The following is a 21,954-nucleotide window of genomic DNA, read 5'->3' on the forward strand; positions in this document are numbered from 1 at the left end:
TGCGAACTGTGCCAGGGCCAGCTCCCCACCTGTCCCCGGTGGGCGAGCTGGAGCGCAGGGGGAGCTCCCTGCCCAGAGCCCCCACTCGGGCTCCTGCTACTTCATTCCTTCTGCAGAGCGCTCCAGCGCCCGGGGGTTCCCGTGGCCATCAGCTGGCTACATGCGGGTCCTGCGGCCGTCAGGCAAAGGCAGGGCGGTGGGGGCGCCCCCCCGCAGCTCTCCGCTCGATGTCGCTCCCGCCGGTGGGGCAGAGGCAGGGCTGTCCTCCGCCCTGACCTTGAGCCGCGCCGCGCCGTACCGGCACCGGGATGTGGCTGCTGCTGATGGAGGGGGGTGCGGGGGGTGCGTGTCCTCCCCTCCCCTCAGCGGAATGTAAACCCAGGGGCGCAGTGCCCTGCCCGCCTCCCCGCCCGCTCTGCGCGCCGATTCACGGAGGAGGAGGAGGAGGAGGAGGAGGGAGCCCGCCGTGCGTGTCGGTGGGTGCCTGCGTGGGGCGGGCCGCCCCGCCCCGCCCCGTCGGGCTGCGCGCCCGCGGAGCCGCCCGCGGCCAGCGCCTGCCGGCGGGTCCGGCCGCGGTGGGGACGGCGGCGGCCGCGCCGAGCCCAGCCCTGCTGTGCCCAGCCGTGGCAGCGTCCGCATCCCGCCCGCCGCGGGGTGCCGTCCGCCGGCGGGGGCGGGCGGGGGGGGGTAGGGGTGGGGGGGAGTTGGCGGCTCGGCTGCGAGGAGGCGAGGAGTTGGGAGAAGGCTGTAAACTGCCCCAGAAGTTTGCTGGCAGTTTGCTCTTTATTGGCCGAGTCTTCTGGCGCTTCTCAGAGGAATACCCTATTGCTTAAGATGAGTGGCTGTAGGAAGCGGTGTAAGCGTGAAATATTGAAATTTGCCCAGTACCTTCTCAGGCTAATCACAGGTTCTCTTCACACAGGTAATGACTGTTTTTCTTTGTGGTCGAGCCGTGCGGCGTGATAACAAGAAAATTGCCTAAGGTTAATATAGTGATGGCATTGTTTTATGCTATTATTTCTTTCATCTTGTAAATGATAATAATAAAAAAAAGAAAGCTGTGAACTGTTTTGTGGCTGAGCATAATAAAACCAGAATATATAGTCTTCATGTTGCAGTGCTTAGACAGTGTAACGTTCTCTAAGCGTTCACACACCTGAATCCAAATCGGAATGCGAGTGTACGTGCTTTCACCTGTCCATCTGTGTACGTGAAAGGTAATGCGGAGTATCCACATGATGGTCATAAAGGATGAATCTCATGCTTTTTATTTTCACCATTTCTTGAACTGGTTTACTTTGACAAGCAGACTACATTCTTTTTCTCGGAGGGTTGTTTTTGCTTGTCTTAAGGTGTAAATCAGCTGCAGACTGTCAATATGACATTATAGTATCTTGCTGCAAACTTTAAGTAACACTTGTGCTTTTTGCTGTTAAAGAATTTGAAACATAAATGGCTATCAACTTTATTTAGGTAATTTTTTTCTGTAACCTTGGACAAATTGTACAGTACCAGATAAGGTTTCTAAGCTAGACTGAACAAACAGTATAGTTTTCTTCTTCGCACTTTGGAAAATACACTTTTCTCACAATTCAGCATTTTCTGTGGCTGTTCCTAACAGCTGACAGACATGATAGCTTACATGATGTCACTCTGTATTTATAAAATATAATTGTGCTTCTTTCTAGACTTCAAATATATTTATTTTTTTTCCTTGGAAAAATCATCAAGCAGAGGTGCAAGTCCAGCATCAGCAGTTGATAACCAATTATACTAATGTGATTATTGAGAATTAAAAGCCATTAATTTTACTACAAGTATTCTGAAAGTTTCTACTGTTGGGGTTGGGTTTCTTTCAGTTTATGCACTGATGGAAAGATTTGAGAGCAAAGTTGACTCTTCAGTAACAGAGAATTGATGTGTGCAATTTATCGGATTTGGGGTTATAATGCTATAAAGGTCATGGTATAAACACTGGCAGTGGGTCCTTTATAGGATACTTGTGACTTGTGGGAATCTGATACAGCTTTTTAGTAACTCCAAGTGTCTGGTAAGAAAGAATTTGCCTGACTATTTTCTGTACTATTCCTAGTCTATTGTGGTATCTCTCTTGTGAATTGTATCAATTCAGAGTTCTTTGAAAATGCTGGCTTCTTGCTCCTGTGGGTTGCTACGGAAATTAAATAATATATGATGCAAAAAGAAAGGTATGTTAGAAATGAACACCAATACTCCTTTTTCACAAAGTCAACCAAGCTTTCCTACCCAGGAAATGATGCACACTACGTTATTTTTCAGACTGACGTTTGTGCTGCGAGCTTTCTAAACTCACAATTCAGAACTGTTTTCAGGAATTGTGATTAATCCGGAATACTGATTCTTATGTTACTACTAAAAGAAGTTCTTTCATTTATAATTAAGCAGCACATTGTCAATGCTAAATTACTGGAAAGCCAAGTAGAGGTTGTATGAAACATGTTTCCTTAAAGGAAACAAGCAAGGGGGAAAAAAAAAAAAAAAAAAAAAAAAAAAAACCCGCTCCTAGAAACTCTTAAGAACTGAGACAATTCCTAGGAAATTTGCAGTTCATTTTTACTACAGGCAGCAATACCTTACTACTATCATTAGGTTAATAGACTTCATCGTGTTCAAACGATGTAGCAAATAAGGTCAATATAATGTGATAATAATCAAACTGCTAAGAGAGGTAGAGCACCACTCTTCAGTTCTTGCGTAGCCCAGTCGTTAACCTCAACTGTTGCGATACCAGGTACTGTTCCCCCTGCAAAATCTAATGCATAATTCATTGTGTTGATAATAAGTTGGTAATTAATGAAGATGAATGAGGAAGCCTAGTTGAAAAGTGTTAGAAAGTTATACTTTAATTTTTATATTAAAGATATTGCTGTTTCTGTCTTGAGCATTCAAAAAATGTGGGATAGCTATCAGAAAGCTTATTTAGGTTTTTACAAGCAGGCAATCTGCTCCCTCAAGTGACTAATTATTTTCAAAATGTAGATGTTTACTAAGGAGCACAATGGTGAAAACAATTTAACTTCCTTCTTGATATGATTTGGCCCCTGGTTTCTTTTTCAGGTGTTCTTTAAATTAGAATCATAGAATGTGTTGGACTGGAAGGGACCGTTAACCCAATACATTCTATGATTACACTTAATAGGTTGGAACTACACATTGTTGAAAGCGCATGCACTGAATCTAATCTGTTCCTTCTTTCTATATGGGTAGACATGTTGAATATGTACTTAATCTAAATGAGTATAGAGTGGTGAAAGCTCTGCTGCAGTTGGTGTGATTACACTGATGAGAAAGCAAGAGAAGGTGAGCTAGGAGGGAGACTGGGTTTACTGGCTATAGGCCCAGCTAAGAAGTTGCTGTTGATTACTGGTTTAACTGCTTGCGTTTCATAACCATTTACAACATTAAAGACACGTTCTGTGGTGAGTCTCAATACTTAAATAAAAAAATCATCTCATACAGCTGTCTGGGATAGTACGTAAACATGGACTATCTTAATATTCAAGTCAGCTGTAATCAATATTAATGAAACCACCTCCTTGCCTGAAGGTAAATGCTGCATAAACCTTTACAAGGGGTTTTAAATTGCGATCTCTGCCTGAATACATCCAGATCTCTTCCAATTATTTTTTTTTTTTTACAGCAAGTTACTATGATTGACAGCAAAATGTAGTGAAAAGTAGTGAAAAGAAATAGTCTTTTAAACAAAATTTTTCACTTTCCGTAACTTCGGCTATATATTAAGTTGATGTGTTTCCACAAGTGAAAGAGACTCCTTCAAATGCTTGAAGACAGCATTTTTCAAATATCACACCAATTCCTGCTTTACTGCCTGCTGCCACTTGAGCTGTGTTGGAAGTGCCTGGTCTTTGAAATGTTGTCGTGAAGAACTTAGCGCTGCTGTTCAGAATGTTTCAGTTTTTGGATGCAGTGTGAATGTGTATATTATAAATAACAAGATAAATCATTGTGAGATCAAGAAATAGATCGCAAATTATTTTGCAATGGAGAAAAAAACATAATTTCAGAGCAATTGCTAGGATTTTTTTCTTAACTGTCACAACTGATAAAGTATGTAGATTAAAGAGGTAATAGAAACAAAACTGTAATTGACTTCAGTGGTAAATTTTCACAAGTGTGTCCTTTTTGGGCATTTAATATATGCATTTAGAAAGAAAGAAGGAAGAGGAGAACAACCCTGGCTGTGGAATTGTACTGTCTCTCCAACAAACCGGAGTAATCTCACTCTTCTAGGTTTATGTAGATTAAACTATGGATGGGTTTTTTTATTATTTTTTTAGTCTAGATATTGATGCTATTGGTAAAATGACACCGATCACAGGCTTGATATTTTTCTTAGTTAAATTGGTGAATGCAGGATGTACTCTTTGATGGCACTTTGACAAATGAGATTACCAGAAGGTAATCTTGAGTCTTAGATTTTGCATTTGGGCACAGAAATGTTTTCTAGCCTACTGCCAAGAGGAAGACGTCATCTGAGCATAGACCTGAAGGTGTGAGAGGCACTAGCACAGGGGCATCCAGAGGCTCACAACAGTGCTCCTGTGACTGTGGTAGTTCACCTGCCTACCAGTACCTAAATTCCAAGTCTGAGACAGCAATTATGGACACTTTACAAGGCTGCTCACTTTTTTGGTTTGTAGATTCATTGGATGAATGCTCTGGAAATATATGAACACCTATTGGTTAGGCTGGCTGCCGGGGAAGGAGATGATCTGTGTTGCTGACTCTGCTTATCCTGAAGAGGACTGAGAGGTCTCCTCCATGTCCAAAGAGAATGTCCATACTTCCAAAATCTGGTAGTATGGATAAGAATTCACTCCACTTCTTAATCCATCATACAGCCAGGCATGTAAATATCATAGGACCACAAAAAGCTAGTAACAGGGAGCCTAAGTCTTTTCTGATGATTATGGAAATCGTCTGGGAGAGAGTAGAATCGGTATTTAAACTCCTCTCCATGAAATCATTCAAAGAGATTTGTAACTGTTCTAAGATCAAATATCATCACAGCACTTACGGATGATCATCTTCAGCAGAGAGCACGTAAGAATAGGTCCCAACCACATGGAGATCCCAAATGGTTTGTGTTGGCTCTCTGTTAAGGATAGACTGAAACACCCTGAATGAGGTGCCTCATTTCATGACCCAGTTCAGGAAGAGAGGGAAATGCTGAGACTGAATGTCCTACTAGACATGTTTTCTGCCTCGTTCCCTTTCCTATCCCGTTCTATCTATTCATGAGGCAATTTTTAAACTTCATTCTAGCTCCCAGTGCATGGTATCCATTCCACGGTTGTTATAATAAAAAGTTTCAGCTCAAGCCTTCAGTTGTTAGGTGTGCATGTTGTGGATGTATTGATGAAATGATTCTGAAAAATCAGGGTGATACACTGTGATTTTTATTCTTGGAGTGATGCTTTCTACAGAAGTTAGCGGAAGATGGGATTTGGCTTTTGGGCTGTGAATTTAAAACAGCCTTACTGGGAATATATCAGGGTTGTACCATTATCAACTTTTTCAATTAAGCTGTGTAAAATTTAAAAACCTAGAGAATAATTAAAATGTAGTAGACTAGTGACAGTAGGTAAATATTCCCGAAAACTTTTTTCTTTAGTTAAGAGATTATGTGAAAGAGAATATTGAGAATAATTAGCTCTTAATTCTTACATTTAATTATACTGCATTTTTCCTCATTTTCCCCTCAGATTTAAAGGACAGAACTTGAAAATACTTTACTTTTAATCTGAGAACTGTCATCTTAAATGCGGCAAATGAAATTATTCCAACAATTGATTAAATAATTTTCCGAGTCTTAGGAAGAATTACTAGAGATGAAAAAGTATTGTACTTTAATGCAAAAGAAAGAGTTTCTCTTTTAATAAAACTGATCCTGAAATGAATTTAGTGTACTTTTGTCTATGTAGTTGCTTCTCCAGCATTCTGATGCTGAAAATCTGTATGTTTTAAATAGGTGTAGGAGCCAACTCTCATGCTGTATCTCAGATGGTCTGTTCAGACCTTGAAGTTGAATAGCAATGAATTCCTGAATTATTAACATTAATTTTACTACTTCTATTTTCTAGCAGCGTGTCTTCCTCCATGTTGTTTTGGCTGGTTAATTTTTGTTTGTGATAAGTCACAAAAACTATTCAGTGAAGCTAAAGACTTGGAATTACTGTTGACTGATTATTTAATGTGAATATTCATAAGGCATTTTGCTTCCAGTTTCCTAAGCGGAAGACAGGATATTCTTATGAATTTGTAAAAGAAATCTGTAACTGTGCTTTTTTTTTTTTATAGTTGGCAATATTCATGTAACAGCATTTTAAACTGCAGAGCAGGTAGCCTCCATACATGCTGCCAATTCTAATACGTGCTGCTTAATTAAGTAAGTTCAGAGGAACTTGGAGATTCTGGCAGACAAGCAGTGGAGGATAAAAAAAAAAAAGAGAAGGCTGCAGCAGTTAAGAGTCCCCAGGCATCTGCCTGTCTCTGACACAAGTTGCTGCTCAGGACCTCCGAGCTGCTCGTTTGTCAAACCCCGTCCTGCTCCAGGTGCCGGCCAGGCAAGCACGGGTACACGGCTGCTGCCTCCGCACGGCTTCACCGCGCTGCGCTGAAGGCTGGCTGGGCACTTCAGACACTAATTAATGGCTCGATCAAACACCTTTTGGGCCAGCAATGTCTGGCCGTTAGGTTGGCTGAGGAGTTTAAAAGCCCCAGTGCTCTAGTTCCAGTCTCTTGAATTTCCGAGCTCAAAAGTGAGAGGCGCTTCGTGTCTTCAGCGAATAGAGCTGTGCTTTTGCCAAGATACTTGCTGTGATAGACCGTGGAAAAACAGATCCATGTGGCCCTTTAGTGTCTATCCCCAAATCCATTTCCTTTAGAGACTTTATGAATTGTGGCTCTAAAGAGAGGCTTTTTTTCTTTTTATGCTTCCTGACACAGTTTTTACTAAAAGGGGTATGATGAACAGAAAAGAACTATCAATTGAAACTTCCTCGCGTCTTTCCCCTTAGATGGGATTTCTAGGAAAAGGAAATTTTTCACCACCGGGGCTTCAGCCTCTGGAAGCTTCTTCAGGTACACTGTGCAAGACTGACAATTGAATAAAAAAAAAGTTTGGAAAACCGAAATGGGAATACGTGAAGCATTTGGTTAATGGATTTTTTTAATAGGATAAAGATTTAATGGAAAAGGGAAAAAAATTACAAAGAAAACAAAGTTGTTAAAATTCTGGTTCAGTTTTGATTTCAAGTTTAATTGTATTGATGTAACCCTCTGAAAGACGCATGATGATTTTTGCATTCAATTAGATTTATTAGCTTAATACATGGAAAAGTAAATGAATGAGAAACTACACTCACTTGTTAAGGCCACCTCTGAGTCAGAGGAATATTTTTATATTTTCTGAAAGTGAAGATTAAAGGAAATTATGTAAGAACTGCAGCTATTCAAGAGAAAGCATGAAAGGGAATAAATAATTCCCAGCTGCCCTTACAAAAGAAACAGAAGTGCAAAAGCTATATTGCTGTACTATATCCAGTTGTACAAAGTAAAGTGGAAATAAGCCATTGCCTTTACATGAGCAAAAATGTGTTTAAAGCAAATTGTGCAATTGTATCTCTCAACAAAGCTGTGGAGCGTGTGCAGAAGCATTTTTGTTGAAACAAGGCCTACAAATGGTGACAGATGTCTGTGATCTATTAACCCACAGTGAGGCAATACAATTAGGTAATAAAAAAATGGAAGATTTTTATCTTTTCAATAGAGTCTCTGCCTTTTTTATAAATCTTTGCCTTCTGAGGTACTAGCAGTGGGTTCTCACAAACCAGAAGCACCAGAAACTGTTGGTTAGATGATGGTCCCTGAGTCCCCTGCAAGTGAATTTCATGTTTCACAGAACTCTTCCATGGATGTCCATGGACCAACGCAGACACACCTGAAGTCAGCTAAGAAAATCTGTCAGCTAATCGTTCCGTCAGTATTCTTAAATCTGCATCTCCCAAGCAAAGAGGATTGCAACAAATGTTGAGAAACTAGTATGAAACATTGGAAGATGAACTGTTGTCATTGCTTATCTGGATGTTCCATCTGCCCTTGTCTAATATAGGGATTAGTTGCATTTAATGGTCAGTTGCTCATCAGATATCTTTGAATAGGCTTGGGGTTTTTTTAAGCTTTTTCAGGAGCGTGCAGGAGAATGCCAGTTTATCACAGCGAGTAAGTAAGGTAATTCAACCAATATGTTCTTCACCTGCTGTCCTTCATCCCTCAGTGCATTGCGCTTTTACACTTGGACCTCTGCGTTGTTCCCTTTCTTTTCCAAACCTTGTAACGAAGGCATGTGCGGACCCAGTGACTGAGGACCCCACCGCAGTGCTGGCTCAGGGCATCCTGCTCTCTGCCAGAGCAGCCAGAGCTGCGGCTGTGGCTCTCACTGCTGGTTATTTCAGCCCTTTCCAAACTTCTTCCCGTGCTGAGCTGTCATGGGCTCCTTCCTAAGCAGGAGGTGTGCTATGCTCATCTCTTCTCCACTCTTCTGTAATTTCACGAGGTGATTTGAGTGCTGCGGCTGCAAAGCTGTCTCCGCTCTAGGGTGAATTTGATTAAGTGGAAAAATGAGGCCTATCAAGCAGGCATTTTAATTGTGCTCTTGCCTTGCTCTCACAATGGAGCAGTCACCGTGCTGTTCCCTGCAGGGACACGTTGCTATGAGTTTAGGGCACACCATGGCACGTCGAAAGTCTTTTGGTAAAGAATGACTTTAGCAGTCAGGAGTGTGCTACCAACTGAATAACCCTGGCTTTGTTCTCTCAGTGTATTTATAAATGCTCGTTAAAAAGTGGCAGTGGACAGAAAGACAGCACTGGAGTTTTTTGTGTGTTTTTTTTCCTGGCACTTCAAACTGTTTTGAACAGGGTAAAAGAGAAAAAAAGCTTTTGCTTTGTCCTACTTAAGAAGAGGAATACTTCTCACGCAAAACTATGTGTTATGAGCCCCCTGAAAATGAGTCTGCATTTCTTTTCGCTGATCTCACAATGAAAGAATTTTCAAATGGTGATGCACTGATGTATGTCCACTGTAATGAATTTTCATTTCTCAAATATTGTCTTGTTTCACAAAGAGAGGTTTGTTTTTTTTTTTTTTTGGAAGAAATAGTACAGGGTAGACTCTTGAGAGAAGACAATTTACAGCACTGTTTACTTGCATAAATCCATAAAAAAAATTGTGCCACTTAATTACCCTACAGTGTGTAATGAAGAAAGCACAGTGAAGAAACTTCACTCTAATGAGTTCTCAGCACCATCTCCCTGATGACGCTTGAAAATTTTCCTCATCAGTTCTAATGTAACCATAGAATTTCTACCATCTTCTTCAGTTCTCTCTTTTGATTTCATAGGATGAAATTCTGAAATACAGAGCCAAATTATAATAAAAGCACTTTGCTCATCATTAAACATCTAACAATGATGCTCATCTCGAGCCAGAGATGAAGTAGTGGTTACAGGTTGGACAAAATCTATTCAATAGCAGAAGAACAATGGTTTGAAAACTTTACTCAAGGCTGCTCTGTTATTATGGGGTTAATAAGGAACCTTAACAACCAGGGAAGATGAACTAGCATTTTTGCATGAAGGCTAATAATGTTCTATTACCTTCTATTGAAAACACACGTAAAATGAAATGAGAAGTAGAATAAATTAAAAGAAAACAGTAATCTAAAATGTCAAAATAATCCTAAACAACATGAGACAAAGAGAACAGATGAAAAAGATATTCTCCTCTTTACGCAAATTGGGTCTAAAATAAAATTATTTTAAAAGGAGGTTGTAGCTTGAAGATGTCATGAAAAAGCTAAAATGTCAATATTCATGGGGAAAACACGGGCTTTATACATTTCCAAATGCCTTTTTTTTTTTTATTTGCATTGCTGAAATATTTCTTCCTCTGATACCAAATCAGTATTTTTCATCAACCTGATTAGTCTTTTTTTGTTTTTGTTTTTTTAAAGCCAAAGAACTCCAGATTTAAGGTCTGCATCTCTGTCTGTCTGTGTGAGGCAGTTTGAACATTCCGGGTCTCAGATATTTTTCATATACAGAGGCGTGCTGTTCTCTCTCTCTCTATAATTGCACAAGTTCTAATGCACGAGGGTGAAATCTTTGTCATGCCCTGCTTAGGGAAAGAAACCATACTAATTTCAAAGAAACCAATGAGATTTCATTTGAAGTTCTTGCATTGTACTTTATGCTTTCTCAAGTTCCTGATTAGCATTGATAACTTTTGCCTATGCAGTCTTTGCATTAATCTGCCTCAGAGAGAAATCACTTTTGTGAAAGGGTGTGGTGGATGCAGAAACATTATAAAGTTGGATTCTGAGTAGGTTTCGTACTACTAGTTGACTGAGGTGCCTAAAGGTAAAATATCAGACACTGAGAGAAAAATACCTTAAAAGAAATAACACCATCACCACCCCCAACTGAAATTTATTTTTTGTAAGTTGTCTTGGCAGATATACTAGTTGAATTTTTCCTGAGTCCTCTTATAACGTTGCTATGATTTCTGGCTTTTTGCATAATTGAGTACCTGGCTTTTGAAAACACCTTTTTATGTTATCGTAAACAAATAGGACCCCTCCTACAGGCTTTTTGTTTAGAAGTAGACTGAGCTATAGACAGTACTCCGAGAAAAAAGAACAAGATGTATTAAACTTAGCAGCAGTTAGCTTAGAAGAAATACCAGGAAATGCTGAGAATGCCATAAATTAGTGCATTTATGCTACATTCTGCTTCAAGCTGGAGTAGATTATAAATATTTCTTCTGTTCACCCCAAAAAATCCATCCTAGCTATGTACCTCTCGCATGCCACGGCTGCAGACCTACTGTGAACTTCCAGTGATTTTTTTGTAGAGGGTCACTTAGATTTTAAGTAATGTAATTAATTAGAAAATATATGGTAATAAACCACTGCTAATCACTCACAAATTATAAGTTTCCCCCTCTTCAGAAAATGGTCTAGATAGACTGCTTTTGCATCCACCAATTTGCATACCCCTCACTTTCTTTAAGCAATATCTGCAAAACTCAGTGTTGTACAAAATGTTTCAACTTCAAATTTTATAATCCTGCATGTGGCAGATTGACTGAACATCACAGAAGACTGAAGCAGTAGTGAAAAATTTGTGTGGGTGGAAGGGTATCTTGAAGTAGGGGATCTAAAAGCAATACCCTAATCTTTAAGCATATTCTCCTGAATATATTTAAATATTTCACTTAAACATCCCATATTTTTAACACGTTAACTCCATCATGTAACCTATTTCAAAAAGTTTTTTTTCCAGATCCTTCCCAAAGAGTCTTCTTTGAAGTCTTGAGATTTCTTGTGGTATGTTAATGGGAAAAGGACTGACAGAGTTACCATGCTGGATACCATTTCTTTTGAAAAGATTGAATTTTTATTCTCTCATTCCAAATCTGAATCTTAATTATAATGAAAGATACAGTTCGGCTTCTCTTACAAACGACACATTGAAAAGCATCCCATAGCCATCCTTAATGATCTCTCTTTGGAAGTCCTATGTTCTGTAACATTCTTGTAAGAGTCCAAACTACTGACATAATTTATAAAGATAATATTAAAACTTCAACTCTATGTAGGACGCAGCACTTGACATTATGTTTAAAAATAACTCTTAAAGGAACTCTCAGAAAGTTACCAAATCATGCAGACAAAGTGTTAGGAAATGGCAGCATTAAGACTATCTCAGCCTTGTACAATCTAATGCAGTTCTTAAATGTGTGTGCATTTTTCTGCAAAACATTGTACAGAGTACCTGGCAGTAATAGAAGCAGTAAGGAGTAGAGTATACTTAGAGTAGAAATTTGGATGCAAGCTGTAATAAATACTACCTTAGTGTACGCAGACTGTTTTTTGGTTGTTGAGTTGCTATTCATTTTATAGGGGGTCTCTATCATAGACAGATTTTGTGCAATGATTCTCAAAGACAGTAAAATGGCAGATAAAATTCAACGTAGATTAACGTGAAGTGGTGCACACTGGGCAAAATGAGCTTTATGTCTAAATGCATAGGTGATGAATTTACCATTGCCAGTCAGGAATGAAACCCTGGGGCCTGTGAAACCCCTTACTAAAGGGTGTCGTATGTGCAAAAAGTTCCGTATGAGTTCAGAGGGAGAAGCCAGGCAACCACCTGGAAAACAAATCTGCTGGGAGTCGCTAACTAGATTTACTGTAGTATACGTAAGAAATTCCCTGAGATGAAAGTAGTCCATAGCTAGGAAAGTGTTCAGTATGCCTGTCCCCTTTCTCTTCTCTGGGCCTACACTAATAGCTGCAGCTGAAGACAGAATATTGTGTTAGATGGATCCTTAATCTGAACCAATACAATCATTTTTATCTTTTACGTTGAAATAAACTTCTCTGCAATTAGGATAATATCACTGCTTCAAAGGATGGTGGAGTATCACAGTTTAACAGTTGTAACTGCTGCCTCTTCCTAAACAGTGTTCTTGACTAAATCATCTCTCCTGAGCTCCTTCCTCCAACCACCAGAAGTTTAAAGCAGGTAGTCTGCATGGAGTTATAAACCAAATGTGAAGTAAATTGAAACTCTTTTCCCCCCCAGACAGTGTTTTACAGCCTAATTATAAGAATCATGTGCTTTTTTAATATCTTGGGTTTGTTAGGCTTCACATATGGAATAGCCTTAGAATAAGTTCTAGGACCTTATATAATTTTTTTTTCCCCTTGGAGTAAAACTAATGCTCTTGCCCCATTGTCATAGTATCGGCTATGAATGAGAATATGAATGATTATATTTGAAGACCTAGTGCAAATCCACAAGTCTAGCCTTAAGTCTAAATACTTTCCTACCCCCTCCGGCAATTTGTTCTCTTTAATGACCTGAAAAGGGATCTGAAACTTCCTGATGGAAGACAAGATGAGTATGTAACAGCTAAAGCAGGGATAACTAGGGAAGATGGACTCATCCCATCGGTAGCAGTGTCAATAGATGATCATTCAAATTAAGGTATTAAAAAACATAATGAAAACCCCCGTATTTTGAATCTGTTTTATTTTGGAATTGTAGTTTTATTTATGGCTGTTAAGTGAAAGATGCAAGCTAGGAATAAAAAGGAGAAACCCTGATAATCTAACTTACCCTAATATGGCAATATATGCATATGCTCTTAGAGGACTGTAGTGATAGTATATAATTTAACTTTTAGTTTAATGAATGTCAGTCTCTTCAAAACTGGGATAACCACATGTTCATATTTAACAAACAGTCTGCAAGGGCTATACTGGCTGTGAACCTGCATTAACAAACATATTTTCCCCATCTAATAGTTTAATTTTTGAATCCTGTAAGAATGCTCGAAATAGATGATGGCCAATTCAATACTGTGTTTGGATATAAACTAAATGGACAATCTGGAAAATGGCAGTAATATGCTACCTTGGAAATACGTCGTCACCGAACTATGTGCTAACAGCGCTTCGGTCTTTAACGGGTTATTCTGTATGACTGGCTCTAATACAGCCAAGTAGAAATTACAGAAATGATAAAACTTAACACCACTTTGTGGCCATGGTGAAAGCCAACCTCATGCCCTATTACGCTGGCAGTCACCTGTTCATGTGCAATAACAGTGACACTGATTGTCACACACACTATTCTCTTTCCCGGTGCGGTGGCCTTTACTTTAAGGTGTTTTCAGGCTGTATCTATTTTTAACATTTATTGTTTCCGTGTATAACCCAATTGATTTAAATTCTACTTGCAGAGTTTTGTGTGTCAGAATTTGTTTAGATATTGACTAAATAGAGTGACACACTTCATGTGACACTGAACTCTTAATTTGCCTCTTGTCTTCACATAATGACAGCTTGTCGGGGAAGACAACGCAATTCACTTTAATATTTCTTTCCGTTCCAAAACTGAAATACTTACTTTGAAGTAATTTAAAACAAAACCAAATAAACCAACAACCATCTGGAACTGAACTCCTGAACTTCCCACTGCAAAAAGCTGTCCAAATTACATCAGTTGGTTCTCTAACATTGACTAAGATACTACCTGTAGAATCTGGTTTTCGAGTGCCAGTTTACCTCCTGTGTTTTTCACTGAAGTCTGTAGCATGGTGAAAGTATGTGTACACTTTGACCTTTGCATGGGGATCACTTCACCAAAAACAGCAAGAAATTAAAGATTTTATTTTCCAAGCATCTTTTTAAAGCTACAGCAGGTATTCTTTGGGAGCCTGTGTTACTGTTAATACCCCTCAGTGCTGAACTCTAACATGTCGTTAATTCTGCATTTGAAGTTCTTTTCCAAATAATATTGATATCATAATTCTATAAATGAAGTTTTGTTATTACTGTGTCTTCAGAATACATCATCTGAAAATAAGCATATACAGTCTTATCAGGAGGGGTGTCAAATAGGCTCTATAGCTTTTAAAACTGGTAATGATTTGCCCTCTTGAACTTTTTATGGAGTCCCCATCTAGGCAATGTAACTAAATGTAAACATAAATTGAAAGTGCTTGGGATAGGGCAAAAAAGTCTGTTTTCATCAGTACTCATACTTCATTTATTTAGGAAATAGAGTAAATCTAAGACGAGGTACTAAATTTTGTATCTCCATTAGTCTACTTTTTATTAGGAGATTTGTTATTCTTATATGAGGCATGTGATTAAAATCAAACAGCATCTAGCATTTGTGATGCGCAGGCCTTTCTGCATACAGCCATGGTAAACTTCGGTTAACTTCAGGAAAAATGAGTGTAGCTGATCACTTGTATTTGATTTGTGGTAAAATTTGTAGAGGTCAGCAGAACATAGAGTCCTGGGTCAACACTGAAAATGTGAATTAGGCTTTTATGGCATTTACTCCTCAAAAGTTTGTCCATGGATTCTGCAGTTTAATGGCTACGTTTCATTATGTTAGTTGGAGAAAAATTTCTTAAAAATACCAGGTCAGATTTTTTCCTCGGCTGAATCCCTTGGGTCAAGAACTTGATGTGGGGGCTCTAGTTTCTGCAGCACTTGAGAGAGCAGAGTTGCTGGTCAAACATGGTGCTGACACGTGTGCTCGGGTGCACCCAGCTTGGAGCAAAAAAAAGTCAAGTTCATTTTTAATCAAGTTGAGTACGTATAGTAAGTGCTAATGTTGATGATGCAGATTTTCCTAGATTATGGAAAAGTTATGATTTTTACTTATATTCTACATTCAAAATCTTTAAATACACATTTTTAACAAACATACTTTTAAATAAACTTTCTTTGTGTTCACTTACAAGTTTTAAATGCGCTCATATTCAAGCATCTCTTGTGTCAGGTACCATCCGTACAGTCTAGCAATTGCTAGATCGTCTAGCAATGACGCCTCTGGAATCTGCGACAGTAAAAATTGTAGAGCTTTCTGTAGAAAATACATGTGAAATTAATTACTGTAAACGTGAGTCTAATGATTATTTTCATGTAGTCAGTTACCCCAAAATACCATGTTTTGTGTGCACACAAACAAATATTAACGACCAGTGATAAGCTGCTCTTGAATTACTGTACTGGTGACTAACACAACTTTTGTAAACTTCTATTATCTGTTCAGGAAAGGACTAGTAACATAAGTGAAATCTAAGGAATGTCTTCACCTGCAGATCGCATTCAAATTAAGTAAAGCTGCCATGTTTCAGAAGAGCCAGAACTGAAGTGACCTTACTTTAATTTAGCTTATTAATTTCTCAAGGAAATTAAATCAGACAATGTCTTTTTTAATTCTGAATTAGAAGGGTCTCAACAGAGACTGAATTCATTTTAACTATTCCACCTTGCTGATTAATTAATATTTAACTATCCTGAGTAGCCTGTGTGCACAGCTCCTCAGGAGCCCTGAGAAGGTGTCAAGGCTTTTTAGTGAGAGCAAGAAGATTTTTAATTTCTTCAATCAGCTAATAACTTTTAAAAATGCAGCCAAACAAAGAAAATTAGATGCAAATTAATGCTGAAGAGAAGTGAAAACACAAAACGAGACTTTAAGAAAAACCTACCTGAAGTAAAACAGTTGCACATATCTAGGAGAGCGAGGGTGTGGAGAGAAGATGAAGGAAAAAGAAGAGGGAGTAGGAGTGCCACTAGGATATAACAACGCGTGTATATGCACAGGCACTGATACATCTATGTTATTGTGTACCGTGGTATGAAGCCATTGGCAAAGCTGTACCAACTAAGAGTCTGGACCAAGAGAAATAGCTAGGGAACAGCTTGGTGTCATGTCTCCAGTCTTACAGCCCTAAAAGTGCTGAGAGGTAAGGCAAAATGATCAAACTCGTGATTTTTCTAAAATACAGTGTAGAAATATGTATTCCTTCAAAAACAAAGTGGCTTTTGAATTCAGAGTTACATCAGTAAGTAAAACCCAGGTTGGGAAAGACTGAAATGCTGGTGGTGGCTGACAATCACTGCTCCCGTTCACTTTGACGCGTCTGTTACCCCGAGTGATGGTTTTGGAAGTATCATCGTGATTCAAGCCTTTTCCCTTGCACCGCACACAGGTGAATCCGAGTGCTGCCACATACCCAGTGTCCACATTCATGGCGCTCTGAAACTTTAATGCTGAGTGACAGATGTGAATGGAAACAGTGGGGCATTCCTGCCCCTGTGAAGAATTACCAGATGAAGTGCTTGAAGCTCCTCAAATAACCGCTGTAGTCTATTGTGAGAAACTAATTGAATTGTATGTATTGCTTACAGGAAGTTCTGGACTGATCTTATTAAATTACTTACCTGTTGTCTGCACAGTATCATACTGTGTCAGTAATTGAAATGTCATCCTTTTGAGACAGTGTAAGAATAAGGCCAGTTCTTTCACGACTGGTCTGCTGAAATCAATCAATTTGTCTCGTATAGCAGAAGATGATCATTTTCATCGGGGAGAAAACTGCCCTCCAAAAAGTGATAGAATTCTCCTAAATACTCATCTTGACATTGTAATAGGCAATTTCACATGTGCCCCTTTTTATGTAATAACAGAAAACAGAGTACCTAGAATTTTCGGTGCTTTTATGTTGACTGTTTACTTCAATATAAGAAGAATATTTATTTAAATACACGTATTTAAGAATGGGATTTTTACCTGCATTGCTGTTAAGTGAGCAGATTTAGATTTGAGGGAATTTGGATTTTCTTTCTATTACATCTTACCCATAAGATAGATAGGTACTGTCCCATTGTGTGCGAACAAAAAATAAATTTGTTCTAGACATTTTTTTTTTTTTACAACACCATTCTTGCCAAACAATGCAATGTTTTAGCTTGTGTTCTGTACTACTAGTTTTTTACATTTAGTTAATCTGCATCAAATACCAGATTTGGAGTCCCAAAGTACTATCGGATGTCTTGTACTTAAAATGTACAGAACCCCTGTTTTCATAGTTCTACATGCTTGCTCTTCAGTTCTTTAATACTTTTGTAATCAGTCTTAATGTTTTGTTTGCTTTTTTTTTTTTTAAAGTGCTGATAGGCTGATGTTTTCTTAGAAGTATGAATTATGAGAATAATGCAACCATCTTTCAGTGGCTGTAGTCTGTAGTGAGTTCAGCCCTGTGGTGTGGGTTAAAGTTGGTTTTCCTACCTGCCTCATGTTGTTTGTCTACGTTGTTTCATTTGCTCGCCATCTTTCATCACTTTATCACCCATTCATTCAGTTCCATGTGGTACCTGGACTAAGCTTTCATGTCCCTAAATGACTGAATATCATAAACAGATTTTGCTAGCTTCATTATTCATCCTCTTTCCTGAACACTTATAAACGTGTTGAACATAGGAGCTCCTGCATTGATCCCGTAGGGACCCCTCCATCGTAACCATCCTCTGCTACGATGTCTGACCAGTTACTTCTACTCCATTTCCTGCCTTTGTTCTTTTGGCTTTTTTTTTTTTTTAATGTATCTGTAAATCCTGCTTAGTAAGTCATCTTTTTGTTTTGCTGTTACTTTGTCAACTTGCAGCTAAGAGAGAGCAGAGTGAAACCAAGACTTTGAAGATTGGCTCTCGTCTTAAAGTACTGAATCCAAATCCAGAGGTCATACGCACCCTGAAGGTGACTGATGCCACGAGACCTGCCTTGAGAGATCAGTGTTCTCTTTACGTCCAGTCTGCGGCATGCTGCTCATTTGCTTAAATGAATTTAAGATTGTTCGTTCTTTCTTTTTAAATCTTTTCCCTTTGCTTTCAACTGGAATAATAAGGTATAAAAACACATTACCGAGGCAGAGCATATCTATGTAAGCCACTGTGAATTTCTTCTAAATGCAACATGAAGAAAATAAGAATCTCTCGGTCCAATGCTTTGGGAGACACAGTAATGTCTTGCAGAGATTCTTCCACGGATGCCATTGGCAATCATAAAGATCTGTCATTCTAAAACAAGGCATTGTTGACTAGCTAGAATGCAAAACGATGATTTCAGATTTTTGTTTCTCCACTAGTGCCCTGACAAGGACAAGTTATTTCAGCCCATGGGTAAGTACATTCGGACTCTGGTGCCTACATTCTGCTGAAGTCCAAGAAAACATTGATAAAACTGCTGCCTGTGCTTTGATCCTTTGCAGTCCTGGAGCAGAAGTCATTCTGGTAGAATTAAGTAGCTTGGTATCTGTCTTATGATGTAGGATTAAAGACTTAGCATCTCAGCACTGGATTCCTGAAAAGTCCAATCAAGAAAATACGTCAAAGGCATACAAATGCATAAGTGCCGTAGCAAATGACTCAATACAAAGCAAAGTTGCCAGGACAACTCTCTTTCAGAAATGAATGATAAGCTACTTTTAACATAATTCTGTAGCAGTTGCAGCCTTGCCTCATCCCGGCCAGAGGCTGGAATACCTCTTCTGAGAAGGTCACCTTTAACGTAGGCTCTTCTTTTTACTACCCGCTTTGTTAACCTTCTCTTCTCTCAGGGAGTCTGTTGCCCGGTATCCTGTCTGCTAGCGGCACAAAAAAACATATGGAGGCTACTAAAAATTCATCACTTGTAATTTGTTGTAGATTTTTTTTTTTTCTCCTCAATGCCTCCCCAGGCTGGGAGCAGTAGCTGTTGGAAATTGAGTGCTTAAATTACTTGGCAAACTATGATAAATTTCCAGGCATTTCCAGGCATAGAACTGTACCAACTGCTAAAGTAAACTACTCATTTTCATTTCTGTCTGTTGTAAAAATGCAATCAAACATCCTGAATCCCAGATGGATGTTCATAAAATTTAATTTGTTTCACTCTGTACTACGGGGGGGGGGGGGGGGGGGGGGGGAGAAAAAAGTTATTACATGTCCTTTCTTTTTAAACTTATATTTAGGTCATTGTTTTTAGAAGCTAATTTTTGTGGGGGTTTGTATTTTTCTTTTAAAATTGTATTTTGAGTGATTCCATCATACTGTGTCATAGTGTGAAAAATAACTTGCAAGAAAAATGAGAAGGTGTGAAGAATTCTGCCCCTCCCTTAACACTTTAACTAGGCAACTATAGAACTCTTGGTAAAGTAGGGTGAGTGGTTTGTTTGGGTTTTGGTTTTTTGTTTTTTTTTTAATTTTAAAGTGCTGCTGACAACAGGGTATGTGCACCTCACGCTAGTGCCAGTGAATGCTGTTTTGGTTTTCGCTCGGTCACAAATGTCCTTCATGCAGCAGTAACTGCTATATTGCAGAGTGGGATTCCAGAAAGCAAAGTTGCTTTGGCACTACAGGTACAGGGGGAAAGAGGAAGCGCGTGGGCTCTAACTCAAGATCTGCATTTTGACATTTCCCTTTTTCTACAGATACGGAGTACAAAACTTCAATGGGAAAAAATTCCAAGGGGATAATTTTACCCACAAAGGCCATATAGTCCCTTTTTTGTTTATTTCTCAGCATTCAGAGGAACGCATGATTATGGCTTCTGGGTTTGTTGTGGTTTTTTTTTTTTCCCCTCCTGTGTTAAGCTATGGAGTGACACTAAGATGGCAGGTTGCTCTTACTCTCAAATGTCTAATTATCAAGCACCAAGTAAAAGAAATGTTTCCAAAAAATAAAGAAAGGCTCCCAAATGAATGTCAATTACTGATATGCAAGGCATGTAAGCTGTCAAAACCGGTGATCGCTTTTCTGTGTGATATCTCCTACAATGTACAACAAGGGTTTGCTCCCAGAAATTCAGCTTATAGGAAAAAGCGGTTCAGTGATAGAAAATAGTGTTACTGGGTTTTCTTTTTTTTTTTTTTCTCTCAAGTCACTGAATTCAAAGCTTATTTTCTTTTGTGCTAATTTATTTCTGCCTTCGTTACGTAAACCTGTATTAGGGAAAAATGCAAGGAGTTTAATAAAGTTCAGCCTAGGAAAAATGCAAAGAATGTACATTAAGGCATACTTAGAACATTGCATTAGAAATATCTTCAGCATGTTATAGGCTGTGGAATTTGTTGTGTATTTACTGATGGGATACCTCAGGCCTGGGGTTCCTTTAATTATCTCATCAATTTCCCAAACCCTTTATTAAGGTTTTATTCCAGTTTATATTGAATTCTCTTGTTTAATACTGCTCTAAGTCAGTGGGAGGAGAAAAATGAGGTAGAAAGTACTCTCTCTTCAGATTTCCCTGCACCCAAATTCCAAGGATTTTGTAGCTGTTTCTTTATTTTTTTGAGATATCTAATAAATACATAACAAATATTTCAAGTATATAATTAATTTCTGCAGGTCCTGTGTAGTGCTTTCTGTACCCTCAAAAGCTTGTTTCCCTGCCTTAGACCTCCGGCTCCTGGTTTTACTCAGTTAAGAAATAGAACTGAACTAAGAATTTAAAAAAAAAATCTCAAGAAAAGCTTCAGAGTATGTTCAAGCAGCCTGTTGTCAGAATGGAATTGAAGGACTCTGCTGAGGTATTGAGTATAGTAGAAAGATATTAATCTGCTTCCACCCCAAAAATATATTTTCTTAAAGAGACTGTTCAGTTTCTGCATTCTTTGGTGTGTTGGGGTTTTTTTGGTGTTTAAATAGAAATGAAGGATTCAGTCCTTCACCCTTCCGCCCTTTGCTTCTGGGTGGTTTAGCTTTGGCAGCTGTCGGCTGTATTCATTTGAGAGATGTCTGTTACCTGAAAAGCTCTTCACATTTCTTACCCTTTTGTTCTCTTGCCCCTGCAATGCAAGCAGTTATTTGACTGAGAAAAAGGTTTGCTTTGCTTTGTAACAGAGCAATGGGTATTTTTGTGTCTTTCTGGGTTGTTATTAGTCATATGTTAAATTTGCATATTCCTTAGCTAGCACCTGGAAGCCATGAGTTAATCTCCTGACTCGTCAAAGCTTTTAACCTTCCTCCTGCTCCGATGGGCTTATACAGCTCTGACCACTTAAAATAAGTCTTGTTTGCTTTCAGGTTGATGTCCTAAGCAGGTACTGTTCAATAGTCTGGGGTGGAATGACATTCATGCAGTGACCCTCTTGTTAGAATCTTGCAGAATGATCCTTCTAAACAAAGTAATTTGGACATGACAGTGATGAAAGATGATGCGTATGAAGCACTAGCTAGGTCAAGTTATGGTGGTTTATTGTAGAGGATTGCTGAAATTGCTAATTTCGTTACCTTTTTTGTCTATTACTGTTGAGCTTTGACTTACAGGCTTTTTGACTTGATGGTAAGCATATATTTCTGCTTCAAGATCCGTTTTCTGTATTTTTGTATTCACTACAAAGAGCATTTTCATTCTGACAGCTTGATTGGGAACTAAGGGACACTTTTTCTTTGACAGGAGTTTATTTGGGGTCTTCTACTGATCTTTGTTGTGTCTTAAATCACAGTCTGATCTCTTATCAGAATTTACTTAACTCCTCAAA

General features: G+C 38.8%; 1 protein-coding gene across 1 annotated transcript in view; it reads left to right on the forward strand.

Annotated features, from left to right (window-relative positions):
• The first annotated feature begins 753 nt into the window (after positions 1 to 753).
• Positions 754 to 21,954, forward strand: part of KCNIP4 (potassium voltage-gated channel interacting protein 4) — a 339,234-nt gene continuing 318,033 nt past the window's right edge. Inside the window, exon 1 of the mRNA XM_054203578.1 lies at positions 754 to 922. Within this exon, the coding sequence (XP_054059553.1) occupies positions 835 to 922 (88 nt within the window). The 5' untranslated portion in view covers positions 754 to 834. The remainder of the gene's footprint in view (positions 923 to 21,954) is intronic.

This window comes from Rissa tridactyla, chromosome 5 (genome assembly GCF_028500815.1).
Source record: "Rissa tridactyla isolate bRisTri1 chromosome 5, bRisTri1.patW.cur.20221130, whole genome shotgun sequence".
In the NCBI taxonomy this organism is placed as follows: domain Eukaryota; kingdom Metazoa; phylum Chordata; class Aves; order Charadriiformes; family Laridae; genus Rissa; species Rissa tridactyla.